General features: G+C 31.8%; 4 protein-coding genes and 1 non-coding gene across 5 annotated transcripts; 4 read left to right on the top strand and 1 right to left on the bottom strand.

Annotated features, from left to right (window-relative positions):
• Positions 1–145: 145 nt before the first annotated feature.
• Positions 146–1,910, bottom strand: PNSL1 (PsbP-like protein 2). Its single transcript, XM_047307000.2, has 8 exons — positions 1,753–1,910; positions 1,566–1,665; positions 1,284–1,367; positions 1,073–1,146; positions 862–984; positions 708–779; positions 504–600; positions 146–420 (listed from the first exon to the last, which is right to left on the bottom strand). Exons 1-8 carry the CDS (start codon positions 1,804–1,806, stop codon positions 317–319), a joined length of 708 nt encoding a protein of 235 aa, XP_047162956.1. The 5' UTR covers positions 1,807–1,910; the 3' UTR covers positions 146–316.
• A 3,692-nt stretch (positions 1,911–5,602) lies between these two features.
• Positions 5,603–7,215, top strand: LOC124832740 (F-box protein At2g39490). Its single transcript, XM_047307019.2, is given in 3 exon segments — positions 5,603–6,590; positions 6,746–6,901; positions 6,997–7,215. Coding segments are annotated over 3 exon segments (1,134 nt in total). The 5' UTR covers positions 5,603–5,801; the 3' UTR covers positions 7,186–7,215.
• A 267-nt stretch (positions 7,216–7,482) lies between these two features.
• On the top strand, positions 7,483–9,850 carry PHIP1 (phragmoplastin interacting protein 1). The gene is made up of 4 exons (XM_047307021.2): positions 7,483–8,391; positions 8,484–8,655; positions 8,858–8,904; positions 8,988–9,850. The coding sequence occupies exons 1-4, from the start codon at positions 7,943–7,945 to the stop codon at positions 9,529–9,531; spliced, it is 1,212 nt and encodes a 403-aa protein (XP_047162977.1). The 5' UTR covers positions 7,483–7,942; the 3' UTR covers positions 9,532–9,850.
• Positions 9,851–12,024: 2,174 nt separating this feature from the next.
• Positions 12,025–14,378, top strand: LOC124832723 (protein SOSEKI 5-like). The gene is made up of 3 exons (XM_047306997.2): positions 12,025–13,320; positions 13,414–13,483; positions 13,661–14,378. Exons 1-3 carry the CDS (start codon positions 13,146–13,148, stop codon positions 14,211–14,213), a joined length of 798 nt encoding a protein of 265 aa, XP_047162953.1. The 5' UTR covers positions 12,025–13,145; the 3' UTR covers positions 14,214–14,378.
• Positions 14,379–15,172: 794 nt separating this feature from the next.
• Positions 15,173–15,245, top strand: TRNAK-CUU (transfer RNA lysine (anticodon CUU)). The gene has a single exon. It is a non-coding gene; the product is annotated as a tRNA-Lys (tRNA).
• Positions 15,246–15,581: the final 336 nt, after the last annotated feature.

Below are 15,581 nucleotides of genomic sequence, written 5' to 3'. Positions count from 1 at the left end.
GTCAATTCCAATTCCTAAAATTCAGAGATTACGATAATGTAGTTTTTATTTTAAAAAACAACATAATTTTTACTCCTAAATCCTAATTATAAAATAGAGAGCAGGAACAAATTAGGTCTGTTTGCACACCACATAACACGTGTCCTACGCTCCGTTATCGTGTCGTTGGTATTAATCAATGCTATAAAGAATACAATTAGTATTGGTGTGGTAGAAGACCTCATTGACCCATAAACATTTATATTTACTGATATACAAATATTTGAAAACTGTAGGCATATTTAAACAAGTCTTGGTTGAATTGTCCCGTGACACTTTATATGTCAAGAAGCCTAAAAGACTCTGCTACCACTTTAAGCTCATCTCGTACTCTTTTCCATCGCCTTTCGTTGGCTCCCACAATTAACGTGTAGTACCTTCCTGCAAAAGGTGCACCTTCTTTGTAAGGTATATAACCCTATGGAGGTCACAAATTCACATAGCTGCCATGGCAGGTTACTCACCATTTCCTATGGCAATTGTTGCAAAGGAGCCACTAGCATAGTTTGGTGATGTAAGTATGTATTCAAAGGTATAGTAATGTTTTCCATCTATGGTTCGCTGCATTCACAAGTCAAAAATAGTTGTTAATTCATTAATGACCATCAAAATCTTAGACACATATTTAATACAAAAAAACATTGTCAAGAAATTTAGAAAGAAGAAACCTCCTCCATGCCATTTATTGTTGGTCTTTGGTTTGGTGCAGCATATCTATGCTTCACCAAATAGTATACTACCTGATTCAGATACAAACTGGTTTAGTACAAAGTAGACTGCAGAGTTTACAAAAAACATCAGAACACAGTTTTCCAGCATCACCTCTTCCATAGGACCCAAATCTCGGATGTCTTTCTTCTCTGTTGGTATAAATCTCACCCTTACATTCTGCAACTGTAGGACTTTGTCTTTGAAGGCAGAATCATGAGCCAAAAAGTCAAATTCCTAGGGAGATGAGACATTCAAACTTGCAGAAAATTATATGGTTGTGACCAGAGTTTCTGATAAGATTAACGTGGTTCTTATTTCTTACCTTCCACTCTCTGGGATATACGTAAGAATACCCATCTTCATAGTCCACAAAAGCTTGGTATCTGTCTGGTTTTTCTACAGGACGAAGAGTAATGCAATTCCAAAATTTCAGAAGACCATGTCATGACTAGTCTCTCGGTTTATCAAAAGATCCTTTTAGTGAAATGAAACTTAATAACACAAAATATGATCACATTAGCAGGCGTGAATACCTTGAGCAAATACCAAATTTGTCAGTTGTAAATTTGCAGTTAAAGCTCCAACTCCCAGCAATAGCGGTCTTCTCTGGCAGTGGCCTGAAAATCACACAAGACATTCCATAAGTTTTTTCAACATCTTTAGACTCAATCACCTTACGAGTTGTTGTCCGTGATTTAGTCTGACACATGAGAGAATGAAAAGAAAATGAATATTTAAACTGCTTTAGACTTCTACTTCTTATATGAGACAATTGGGTATGGTCGAAACACTAGAAAATAGTTCAAGGTTCTTACTTTCTCCACTGGATATTGTCTCCAATGCACAAAAGGCAGTGTTGTTGGAAGACGAAATTGCAGTATTGCGAGGCAAATAGTTGGAATGTGGCAAGTTTAGCTGAAACAGTGGAAAGTAGAGTGCATGAACATGAGTTTTGTGTAGAGAATGTTGTGTTTATGAATAGAAAGAATTAGTGTGACAGACCTTTGGGGAGAATGAGGGTGATATCCAAGTCAAAGAGCATGAAGAAAGTACCATACTTCACAGTGGTTTAGAGCTTCACTTCTGAGATAGTGTATGCAGTATGATAGAATTTATGCTTCTGACCTTATATCACAACCAAGCATTTTCTCTCTCCTTTTCTCTAAACATCTCTCAATGGATAATGCCCGCAATGCCACAATGGAACAACCACTTTTACTTCTTGCACCTCCATAGTTCCCGTGTCCCTCAAATTTCAAGTTTTTTTTTTACACGTTTTCACTCTTTTAAGCATTTTTCCTATCTTCTTCTTCCTCTATTCTTTCTTTACAGTAGCAGTGATGATAAAAACAGTGGCAACAAAAACAATAGTATGGTGCAATTGTGAAAAAATGTGAGTCTTTTTCTGTTATTATAGAGTTGCAATTAGTAATTATGAGAGGGTTCAAGAAATAGCCTTGGGATAATTGTTTATTTAGAGTTAGTTAAAGTAGGGTGGGTGGGCTGGCCCATAAATGGTCATGATCAAGAACAGGGTAAATTTTTGGCTGTTGCTATTTTCACCTCCTTTTTTCTATTGCAAACATTGTCAATATTTTTTAGAACTTGTAACAAGATTACTCTTTTACAGTCAAAGATAAATTTTCATATAAAAGAAAAAGAATAGAAAGAAAGTGTGAAGAATACCAATATATATATATATATAAACACAACTCTTATCAACGGATCCATTATTTAATATTTTTTATTTAATTATTTTTTTAAAATTCACTATCAATTAGAAGTTTCTTACATATTGAAAATATTAATTATAACAAATTTGTCACGAATAATTATAATGATAAGAAATTATTATTTAATGCCAATTGAAACATTTTATGCAAGTTGGTCCTTTATTTTAGATATGATATCTTTAGTGGTGTGATAATTGAGAGTGACTTTAATAATATGCAAGAAGAAAGGTGAACCTATTCATTTGAATAGACATTAAACAATATTAAAAAGTCAAAAAAATTATCGTAATTTTATAATTGGACCACAATTTTAAAGTCAAGCATTAATTTATAAATGTTTGAACTAATTTTCAGTTTACACAAACTATTTTTTAGTTTAATTTAATTTTTAATAAATTATTACAGTTCAATTAATTTTATTCACGATGAGAACAAATTGTACTAATTAATTAATTCACCCTTAGGGGGAGGGAGAGAATCTTGTTTCACTGTTGGTAATTGGGTTTGTTGTGGTTGCTAACATCGTGGTTGGAAGTGTTTTATTCTACACCTCCAAAAATTTTATTTTTAACCTTTTAACATCTGTACCTTCAACTTTTCTAAAAATTTTATTTTTAATAAATATATTGTTATTTTCTTCTCTCCTATTAAAAGCACTTCAATAAATATTTTTTTCTTTTTTTCTTTTTCTTATTAAAGTCACTCTACACCACCTTAATAATAATATAATTTAATTTAAAATTTAAATATTATTTAATATAATTTTATATTTTAATAATTATTAAAATATGATTTATATTATAATAACAGTTATATTAAAAAAATAAAAATAAAATAATTAAAATAATAATAATAAATAAATAAATGAAATAATAATAATAATAATAATATAAAATTTGATTTGATATATTAATATATATTAAAGTATATTAAAATATTAAAATAAATTAAACAATTATTAAATTTTAAATAGAAACAAAAATTTTTAAATATGCCAACAGTTTTTTTTATTTAAAATTTAATAAATATTTAATTTAATTGAAAATTATAATATTATTTATTACATTTTTATATTTTAATAATTATTAAAATATAATATATATTTTTATAATAATTTTATTAAAATTATTAAAAAATAATAATAATAATAATAATACAAATAAAAATAATATTTAAAATCACATTTCATATATTAAAATTAAATAAAAAACAAAATTTTAAAAAATTCTTAATCGGATATCCATATCCGATTCATATATTATCGAATTTTATATCCGATCAACAAATTTTAAATTTATTTTTTATTTAATTTTAATAATTATTTAATTAAATTAATATTTTAATATATTATAATATATTTAAATATTTTAATGTGATTTTGTATACTATTTTTATTTTCATTATTATTATTTTTACTTTAATTATTTTATTTTACTTTTTTAATAAAATTATTATAAAATATAAATAATATTTTAATAATTATTAAATTAGAAAAATATAATAAATAATATTATTATTTTTAATTAAATTAAATATTTATTAAATTTTAAATAAAAAACTATTAAATATTTTATGGTGTCCAATAATAAGTTTTTAAAAATTTTGTTTTTATTTAAAATTTAATAACGTAATATTTTAATATAATTTAATATATTTGAATATATTAAATCAAATTTTATATTATTGTTATTATTATTTTATTTTTTATTTTTTTCATTATTACTTTTGTTTTAGTTATTTGATTTTTATTTATTTAATATAACTATTATTATGATATAAATCATATTTTAATTATTATTAAAATATAAAATCATATTAAATAATATTTAAATTTTAAATTAAATTTGATTATTATTAAGATGGTGCAGAGGGACTTTAATAAAAAAGAGAAAAAAATAAAAAAATATTTATTAAAGTTTCTTTAATAAAAAAGAGAAGAAAATAAAAATATATTTATTAAAAAATAAAATTTTTAAAAAAGTTGAAGGTGCTGATATTAGAAGATTAAAAATGAAATTTTTGAAGGTGCATAATGAAATGAGATGTTGGAGGTGTAAGATGAAACACTCAAAATTCATCAAAAAAACTCATAAGGCTCAAATTCAATGTTGTAGTTATATACTCAAAATTCTTATGTGGATGAAAAGGACATTCCACTTATAAAGGTCCATTTAGTTTCTTCATGAATTTTAAACCAAATTGAAAAAGATGGAAAATAAATACTTGCATTAATTCGATAATTACTTCTTACACATGTCTTGTAATACTTAAGCTATTTCAAATTTACGATTAAAGTATGTTTAGCCTTTTCAAAACTATGATTAAATAATTAAGAACACAATAATCAATTAACAAAAATAAATAACATGATTCAGCTTTCACTGCATGTCTCTTGCCACGTGATTATGATTCATACTCGGGCATCAATGTTCTTTTTTATTCTTGAAAATATTTTAGCAAACCCAAAGTATATTATAAAAAAAAATTATATATATCCTACCCAACTATTTCATACTGTGCAAGAACATCTATTATTAAAATTTTGATAATTTTACTTTTTTTAAACAGTCATTAAATGTTTTTTTAATGGTGTACAACAGACAAATTCCTTATTTAAACCATACATAAGTCTTAAGCTCTAAATACTAAAACTTATACTTATTTTTTAATAAATAAATATCTTATTTCTTTTATTGAATATCAGAGAGATTATTTTTTTCTAAATCTCTCCTCACTTTTCAACATTTTATAAATTCACATGCTGCCACTTGAAAGAAGACCACATAATGCACTGCACGCACGCCGTTGGAAGAGGAATACCAGATCTATGAATATAAAATTCAAAACCTAAAATTATTTTGGGTAATTGGTTTTAGAGTAATACATTTATATATGCATTTTATCCTTACATGATGGATATTTTATAAAATAAAAAAAGAAAATATATATATTTATTTAACCGTGTAGGTTTAAGTGGTATCTTTTAGTGGATTATGTAATTAATTTTTAACAATTAAAACACAGTTAAAAAATAATAGAAAAAGATGAATGAATATAATATCTTTATAAGAGACTAAAAAAAAAGTTGAAAAGAACAAAGAGAGTATGAGGTTGTGAAATAAGCACATCCACACCTTCAAATCCATTTCAGTCCCATAAATTAATTAAGATAGTGAAATATGAAATAAGGTTAAACACATATAGAGATGATGGTCCTAAGAACTGAATACAACCCAAAAATAAACACCAAAACAAGAACGCTGCGTCAGTTTGAACACATGAATTCTAAGTTTTCTTATCTTTCAACTTTCCCTTCTCATGGAGGATTTGTTCAGCAATTTGCCAGATGAAGTTCTAAGATCCATAGTTTCTTTTCTGCCAAATGAATCAATGCTACAAACCAGCCTCATATCCATCAGGTGGAGAGACTTGTGGAACCAAGTTCTTGTCAGACATGGAACCACACAAGATGTAGCAGCTGCTGTTGTTCAATTTCTGGCTCGTTTTGAAGACCATGATCCACTAAAACATCCACGCAAGCTTCAATTTCACTCTGCTCAACACACTGCACTCTTTGCATCCATTGCAGCTGACAACAAGCTTCTTCTTGATTTCCCTGCTGGGAACAAACACCTTGAGAGAAACTATGAACTTCACTTCATTCTCAACAAGGATCACATCACACACCACACTTTCCACCCCACTTTCATTGTCAAAACTCTCTATTTGAAAGCGGTGAGTCACTTGGCAAGTTCGGTGGTTTCCTCCATCGTTTCAAGTTTGGAGCAGCTTGAGAAGTTGGTGATTGTTGAGTGCACTGGCTTGCAGTCTTTGTCCATTGAATCTGAATCAAAGCTTCAGAAGTTAACCGTATTAGATTGCCCCCGGTTGAAGTTTCTCCATCTTAGAACTTCTAAGCTTAAAAATTTAACATACAGTGGACCTCTTCCAAGGATTTGGCCAGAATCTCATTTCAACCTGAGCCATGCCATGCTTGATTTTAGACAAGGACCAAATTGTTCTGACTTTAAGGCTCGAGATTTCAATCAGACTCTGTTAACAATAAAGAATTGTGAAACTCTAACTCTGTGTGAGTGGACTTTTGAGGTATGCATGTGTTACTTACCATGAACTATTGCTGGTTTAACAAAATTATCAAGTGAATTTAGCAGTGTATTATAATGCAGCAGTTCATGAATTTAGGATATTACATCTTTAGTATACACAACCTATGACTCTGAAAGTTTTCTTTTTTCTTGTAGACATTGGTATGACCATCGATTTCTCCAACTGGGAACTTCATATTCTATAAGATACGAAAGCTATGGTGGATTCACAATTATAAGGCTGAAAACAGCATCGATGCCTTGGTCTGCTTTTTGAAATTATGCCCTGCCTTGGAGCAACTTTTTGTGACGGTAGATTCGTATTGAAATCAATTAAAGCTCTTGTTTTGCTATAGTCTAAACTTCAATTTCTGACTCTCTTTTTTTCTGTCACTGTTTGAATGTAGAATGATTCTACAAGTTATTCAACTCTGGAGACCAAATCAAGTTTAACACAAGCAAGTAAATATACAAAATTGGAACATCTGAGAGGGATAAAGTTTGCGGGATTTGTAAATAGAGTTGATGAAATTTCAGTAGCAAAAATAAAGTTTGCGGGATTTGTAAATAGAGACATCAGATGGGACTTACTTTGATATTTTGATGCAGTGATTGTTTAAGGAAAATCATATCAAAAGTATGGCTTAGAGGTTCAGTATATATACATACATACATATATACATACATATATATATATATATATATATATATATATATATATATATATATATATATATATATATAAAAGTAATTAATATTTACTGTTATATAGCATTATTATTATTATTATTATTAATTTTTAATAGCTATATTGAATGATTTGTAATATATTTTTATAAGTGGTTGAACATTAAATTAATTTATATTCTTCTTGCTTTATAATTGATGTGCACAATTCACATTTTATAATATAGTCCAAATACCAAATGGTTAAGTTATTCTGCACTTGTACAATTTCTGTATGAACCTCCGGGAATTTTAAACTAACCATTTTACTTTTTAAAATCACTATTTGTTTTAATTTTTTTTTAAAAATAAGATTTTCAGATTTTGAAAATGTATGAAATTTATTTCGGAACAAGATTTTAGAATAATTTTTACAAAATGTATATAATATGTTAGTGTGGGTTGTAATTAGTAATTGTAGGAGTGCAGGAAGAAATAACTAATGGATTTTGCTCAAGGCAATAAGTAACTTGTGGCCTTTCCGAAGCCCAAAAGAACAAAAGCCTTGTTCGATATACCCTCCGAGTTTACGGCGTCGTTTGCCGCGTCTTCCCCAAAACCCTTTTGTTTGTGATTCTGCGTTGAGGGTTTGAGAGTGGGGTTGCAGCCATAACCGGGGCTGGGAAAATGGTTCTATCAAACAAGAAACTGAAGCTTAAGCTCAGAGCTGAATTGGCCCAACAACAGAATAATATCAACGAAGTTCCTTCATCTTCGAACTCTCTCAAATCTCTTTTGGACGCTGCCACCCCCACACCCAGATTGTCCAAGCGAGACAAACACCGAAAGCTTCGATCTTCCGAACACCCTCCAAAAGAAGCCAACAAGGAAACTGAAACTGAAACAGAGGGTTCAGCCAATAAGAAAAACAAGAAGAGAAAGAGGAAGGTAGAGGGCGATGACGTGGCAAATGGAGTTCCCGACAACACACCACAGAAAAACAGCAAGAAGAAGAAAAAGAAGAAGAAGCTGAAGAAGAACAAGAAAAAGCCCAAAACCGCGGAGGAAAATGGCTCTAATGGTGGAGGGGAAGTGCCTGAGGCTACAGAGTTAACCAAGACCAATACAACTACCAGGTTATAATAAAATTATTACATTATGAATAACGCTGTTTCATATGAGTGAGATTTTTGTTTTATAATGTTTGCGTTCTGTGATGTGTATTCAGTCAAGACAATGGTGATGTTCCTACAAAGGTTTATGTTGGAGGAATTCCTTATTATTCAACCGAGGATGATATTCGAAGTTATTTTGAAAGCTGTGGCACCATAACTGAAGTTGATTGCATGTATTTTCCTGAAAGTGGCAAGTTTAGAGGGATTGCCATTATTAGTTTTAAGGTGAGTGACGAATAATGCACTATTCCTGAAAGTGTTACTTTATTTTTGGTGTTCTTCAATTTCGACTTGAATTGAGAAACCTCTTTTTTAGGTTATTTCTTCTTCCCTCACTAGTTATGTTATTTCTTAAGTTTATACTTCACTTTGGTAGTAATAAGCATGTCCATAACTTTCTGACAATTTTGTGGCACTTTTCCTGCAGACCGAAGCAGCAGCTAAACGGGCATTGGCTCTTGATGGAGCTGACATGTTAGTAACACTGGCAATTTTCTTTCTTGCTTTCGTGATTTACTGTTTTTGCGCATTTCTCATGAAACATTAATGTGTAACAGGGGAGGACTCTTTCTTAAAATCCAGCCATATAAAGCAACGCGAGCCAATAAAACATCGGATTTTGCTCCAGAAATTTTGGAGGGGTACAATAGAGTATATGTTGGGAATTTGTCATGGGATATAACCGAGGAAGAACTGAGGAAATTCTTCAATAATTGTGAGATAACGTCTATTCGATTTGGTATGGATAAGGAGACGGGAGAGTTTCGAGGGTATGCTCATGTGGATTTCGGTGATAGTCAGTCACTGAAAACAGCACTTACATTGGACCAAAACGTTTTGTTTGGGAGACCTGTCAGGATAAGTTGTGCAGTTCCTCTGATGAAAAAACCAGGAATTCGTAACAGCTCGGCAGTTAATGAAGCTAATGGTGATAAATCAACTTCCTCAGGAAGTGGCAAGATGAATGGAGCTGATGGTGATAAATCAAGTTCCACAGTAAGTGGGAAGATGAAGAGAAGGACGTGCTATGAATGTGGTGAGAAAGGACATGGTTTTTCGGAATGTCCTAAGAAACAAACAGGTGCTGCAACTACAACCTAAAGCATGTAGGAAAACTCAAACAGGTCAAGGTTCTTGTTACATTTGATTGTAGTTTATAGAATACCATAGTGCTGCATTCATAGATGATCGGGATTTTCAGTTTCTTACTTCCCCTTGTTATTTTGGTAATTATTTTTCCCTCTTAAAATGGAAATTTTGTGTTTGCTGTAAGAAAAGGAAAGTAGCAGATGAAAAAGTTACTAATAGTTTGAGATTTTGTTCACCGATAGATAAGACAATTTGGTGCGAATTAACAAACAGCAAATTCAAGCTTTCTTTTGTGTAGCATCTTATCCTGGTTATCCTGGTTGTATCCTCATATTTAGATGTCTCCATTATCCTTGACTAGTTTTTTCTCATTCACGAGAAGATTTCTGAGCTTTGTACTTGTAAGGAAGATGAAAGTTTTATAAACGAATAAAAACTGAAGCACAGAACATGGAGGTGACAAGCCATTCGTTCAGAGAGAGAAAATTGGCAGAGTGGAGGTGAGAATGGAGAAAATCATACTTGTGGATGACGTAGTGATATTTTTTTTTGTAATAAACAAGGATGTATGTGTTTGAAAAAAAATATTAATGTGATTATCAGTAACTAAGAAAATGACAATCATGCGAAGAAAGTTTGATTAGTCAATCGGTGCACGTTTAGGTGACAAACAAAACTTTGGTCCCTAAAGTCATAAAAAAATTGAAAATGGAACCAACTAGTTTTAGGTTTTATAATGAATTATAAAAGATTTTGTATCGAATTCAAACTCGGATTTAATTGAGGACCCCAATTATCAAAGCAAGAATGAATTAACATGTAACTAATAGATCCTGCTACTTTATATGTCTCACTTTTCTCATCTCTCTTCTAGTAAACACATTAACTTTTTCATTAATCTTAAAAATGGATTACAGATTATCATATTCTCCTTGCACTGCTTCTGTGTAAGGAATGTGCACCTAGCATTTCAAGAATCAACGACTACAAGATTGAAAAAAAATGATTAGATAGTTGATTAATCTAATGAAGAAGATTTGTCTTGTGATGGTTATCACGTGACAGATACGAATGAGGGGTCTCCCTCCAAGTTTCTGCTTCCAATTCTGCATAGTACCTTAAAAGAAACTTATCCAAGCAATTATTATGGCTACTGCTTCAATGTCTGACAGTGATTCTCTGTATTTGGAAGGAAACTGTAGGATCTTACATCCAGTCACAAATCTAAGGGTCGATGTTTTTTTTATTGCATATAATTTCTTTTTTCTGGCTAGGATTTTATGCAGTGACATAAGAATCAACACCCTGCCATGCCAAAGCCAAATCAGTTCGAAGATTTCAAATGAAGAATAAAAATATGACTGAATTCCTAGAAAAACTTACCTGTTCATCATTGATCACAATCAACTCACTGAAAATGAAGTCTGGGTGATTCTCACATTGTCAGGAAGATGGAAGGATTCAAGAGTTATCACTCGTATTAGAGAAAAATATACAGAAAATTAATTAACAAATTGATCCCTCAAACTGTTTTCTTCTACTATTACTCTCTGAATATGAAATTTGTATCAATGAAAGGACTACATTGTACATGGTTTTCTAAACTCAGGAACTAACTCATTCAAGGACTAAACAGCATGTGAACATATATTTCTGGACTAAGCTGTTAATCTGAGAGAAAAATACAGTAAGGTATAAAATCGAGTCAATATAACTGCTTACACAGGCTTCTGCACACAGTACACACACCCTTTTGAGCAAAGTTACAAAATCATTGTTATTCAATGACCATAAAATGTTTGCTCATTATCTTACTGTTGTTTTAGAAGTGGTGAACTGGGCTCGACCCTCTTGAATTTCTACTACAAGTACTTTCATTTTTGTTCTTTTCTACAGTTGTGAACTCTAAGAATACAAGTGGTCAGACATCTTCTCTTTCATGATGACAAATAACACACTCCTCCCTCTTCTCCATGCAATTTGCTGTCTGCACTCTGCAGTGATATTGGAACGTAGTGGTTCCAAATAGTGGCCCGTTAACTTGTTCTGTGCATTGAAGGGCTCAATGCAAATGCCACGCTGTGCCTGTCTACAGTTTCTTCTTTTGTTTCCGATTTATTCCCTGTCACACGTAAGCTTTCATCATTCATCTCATCTCTCTCTCACCACCACCTGCTTTCTCATTCGCTTTCTGCCACTGTACTCTTTTCATTCACACGCCATTTCAGCTTCAGAGAAGAGTGAAACAGCTTGAGACATAGCGTGACCAAGTGGTTTTCCTACACAGATTATACTGCATAATCACCATAAATATCTATCTAAAGTTTTTCAGGAGAGAAGTGACAGAGTAGGTGGACAGGGAAAAAAGTACTTATTTGTTGGATTCTAATTGTTTAAGAAGATTTTTAAGAGTTTTCTTTATTTACAAATAAAGTGAGAGTATGATTTGCAGTACAAGGCAAAAAAAAGTCTGCATGGGGATGTTAAAATGTATCAACCCAATCCCTCCTATTAAAAAACATCTCGATACTATATTTTTTTTATATAAAAAAGACTTTCTTTTTCCTATAATAAATAGAACATTCTAAAAGTTTATTAAACCATTTAAAAGAAGGTAAAATTTGGTCTTTTTTACTATGTCCTATGGACTAAAACAACATACTCAACATGATAAATTGCCTTCAAACTTGATTACTAACGTTTTTGTCATGCAAAATAAACCCCTTATTACGACTTATGCTTCACCAACAAGGAAGGTTTTTGTTACTTACTATGCGTGCCAAGAGTGAAGGCACCAAATGATACTTAATGATTCAGAATATTTTATTAGTTTTCTTCTTCTTGTAATCCGTGTGACACGTTTTTTAGTGTTTGAGAATGATCTAATGTCTCACATCGACAAAATCTTTATCTTTACACCGTCATTGAGTTCCTCCATAACACGGTTGAAGAATGCCTTGCCGTTTGATCAGTTGGTAGTAGTAGTTTGAGGTTCGTTGTTTTCTCTGGTCGTTTAAATTTTCTATGTAAAGGAACAGTGAGTTAGCCATTTTTATAATTTTATTTTGTGCACGAAGTTCTGATTAGTTTCCGCACAATCTGCGTGGTTGCCGAAACTAGTCCATTTTTTTCCCTGAAAGCAGTGCGATGGTTTCACGGGACAACTTTTGACTTCATACGAATAAAATGAAAAATTTGTCCTGAGCTCACTTTGGTCCGTGAGCAAGTACCATGATTGATATTTCATATTGATAAACACCATTTGACCCTTAACTTGCAACTATAGTAGTAGCATCTCTTTAATATTATAAGCTCAAAAACAGGTTTGGCATCTTGCCGTGAAATGTATGCAATTGCATGCCATGCCATGCCACTTGCTGGTATTGGTACATGAAAGCTCATTATTAGCCAAATGCAAACAACAGCCACTTTCCCTCATGCTGGCCCATTTCATTATAAATGCCAACAATCTCTCTCACTTCAGTACCTGAATTGAGACCACAATTCCACACACCCATCTTCCCATTTCAGATAATAACACAAACCTTCTCATTCTGCACTCACAAAATTTGGCTCTCATTTCCTCCATTTGCTGTTTTTTATTCTTATTTTGTTAAGGGAAAAAAATGGTAGAAAGAGAAGCAGGTTCTGAGAGCTCCAAAATGTGGACTGAACCAAAACATCAAGCTACCGAGCTCAGAGTTCCAGTAATATACTACCTTTCCAGAAATGGCCAGCTCGAGCATCCACATCTCATGGATGTTCCAATCTCATCTCCACAAGGAGTGCTATGTCTTAAAGGTAAATGCTACCAGGAAAATAGAGTTGCTAGCTACTGAATTTGAGTTATAATTCACTATTTCTCTTGTATATTCACCCTCTCGTTCTCTTCAGATGTGATAGATAGATTGAGTTTTCTCCGGGGACAAGGAATGACCGCAATGTATTCTTGGTCTACAAAAAGGTACATTTCTATTCTATCTCCTCACGTGTGTATTCGAATGAGATGAAAAGATTTGTGCTTTGATAGTAGTAGAAGAACATTACATTCTTAAAGTGAATGGGAACACGTGTTTATTTAGTTCACTCACAAGCTCAAACTTCTTGCAAATAACAATGATAACGAGATTTTTCTTCGTAGGAGTTACAAAACCGGGTTTGTGTGGCAAGATTTGTCTGAGAATGATTTCATTTACCCGAGTGGTAGCCATGAGTATGTCCTGAAAGGGACACAGATGATAGAAGCTTCTTTGAGCTTTCGATCCTGTGAGACAATATCAACATCAAGCTCCAAAAGTTCGACAGAAGCAAACAATTCTAGCATGGATGCAGATTCCCCTGCAACCGTAAAGGGTAGAAGCCAATCATTTAACTCGAGTGATTACAAGTTTTACAGGGCAAAGACGTGCGAGGAGTTTGCAGGGAAAGCCACCAATGCCTCGACTCAGACAGAGGAGAAGCGTAGGGAAAGGATAAAATGGGAGAAAGTAGAAGAGTGTAAAGGAACTGATGATGCAAGGGTTGGTGAAAATGAAGGATCTTTACGATTTTCAAGTTCTAGTTTTGGAGCGTTGGAAGGGTCTTTGAAGGGTTACGATTCAGCAGACATCAGAAACCAGAGGGTTGAGAATGAACGTCCAAGTGGGAGGATCAAGGCTTCAGAAGTTCTCATGCAGTTCATCAGATGTGGATGATGTCAAAGGTTCATGAGTACGAATTAGGAACTGTTAATCACTCAAATTGGTATGATTATGCTGCTTCTAGTTCAGTTAGAAATGGAACAATGAGTTGAGTGACTTGTTGCCATTGAAACATCTATCCTTTGTGTTGTCCCTTTAATCAAATTAGACATGTGATGACATGATTATTGCTCCTTCTATTTTTGTCGGCACCCAACGTTGTTGCATCACCATTTGTCAGCAGTAAAATTTGTTGAATTTACTCAAATTTAATAATCTAATAAAAGGTAGTTCACAATTAAATGGAATTTGTCGAATTATCTTTCATTTCAAATTCTTTTCACAGATTAAAATTCTTCATCCAAAGATTCTGCAAGTTTGTAGTCATCTGCTATGTCTTTATTTCCAGAGTTCTGCTCCAGAATGTCTTCTATTGAACCTTTCGTTCTGATATTGTTATGAACATCTGACCTTGAAAAAATATAGCTGGAACGAAGTTCAACTCTTCTGTCTAGAGGCCTGCCTTTAGAGGTAGGGTGGCTTTTTACTCCCAATCATATATATATATATATATATATATATATATATATATATATTTGAAATTAACATAGAAATAAGTTGAAATTTAGTTCTATGATATTTTATGTTTAGAAGTTTTGAGTGAGTTTACTTTCAAAACTAATTGTAAATTATTTTAACCCCAATGATTTTTTAATATTCAAAACGAGGCAAATCTATGAAAAAAACTTGCAAAATATTAAGTGGGAGACTACTTTTTGCATTCATAATTTCGGATTTTATATCATTTAAAAAGGCTAAAATATGAAGAATTTTAAAAATATTAGTCTATTTAATATTAATTAAGATCACTGAGTATTCTAATTTAAATTAATGATATGTGCACATGTATTTATTTACATTATGTACAACTTTTCGAAGAGAAAAATAATATAAGAGCTCGAAAATAATGCAAAGCCCGTCTAGCTCAGTTGGTAGAGCGCAAGGCTCTTAACCTTGTGGTCGTGGGTTCGAGCCCCACGGTGGGCGTAATTTTATTATTCTGTTAATTTGCTTTAAAACAGTAACCATTATAGTGTTCCTGAATTAATTATTTTCTCTTTCTTTACTAACTTTTTATTGGCTACCTGTATTAATCTGAAAAGTCAAAAGATACTGCTCCATAAGAAATATTAAAGCTAGCTTTTCATATTATTTTTTCATCAAGTGGATTAAAAGCAAATAGAAAAAATTCAGTCCTTCTGATTATCACAGTTTAGTTCAAACGATTTACCATGTTCAAATCACAAATTATCTATCATAGTTTATTTTTTTTTAATGAACTTAAAGGTGTTTGTTGGTTAGTTAAGAATTAATATTTTATAA

The sequence above is a fragment of the Vigna umbellata genome, chromosome 8 (genome assembly GCF_029865625.1).
Source record: "Vigna umbellata cultivar VRB3 chromosome 8, Vumbellata_1.0, whole genome shotgun sequence".
Classification (NCBI taxonomy): Eukaryota; Viridiplantae; Streptophyta; class Magnoliopsida; order Fabales; family Fabaceae; genus Vigna; species Vigna umbellata.
Note: the sequence above shows the minus strand (reverse complement) of the source record. Positions and strands in the feature narration are given on the sequence as shown.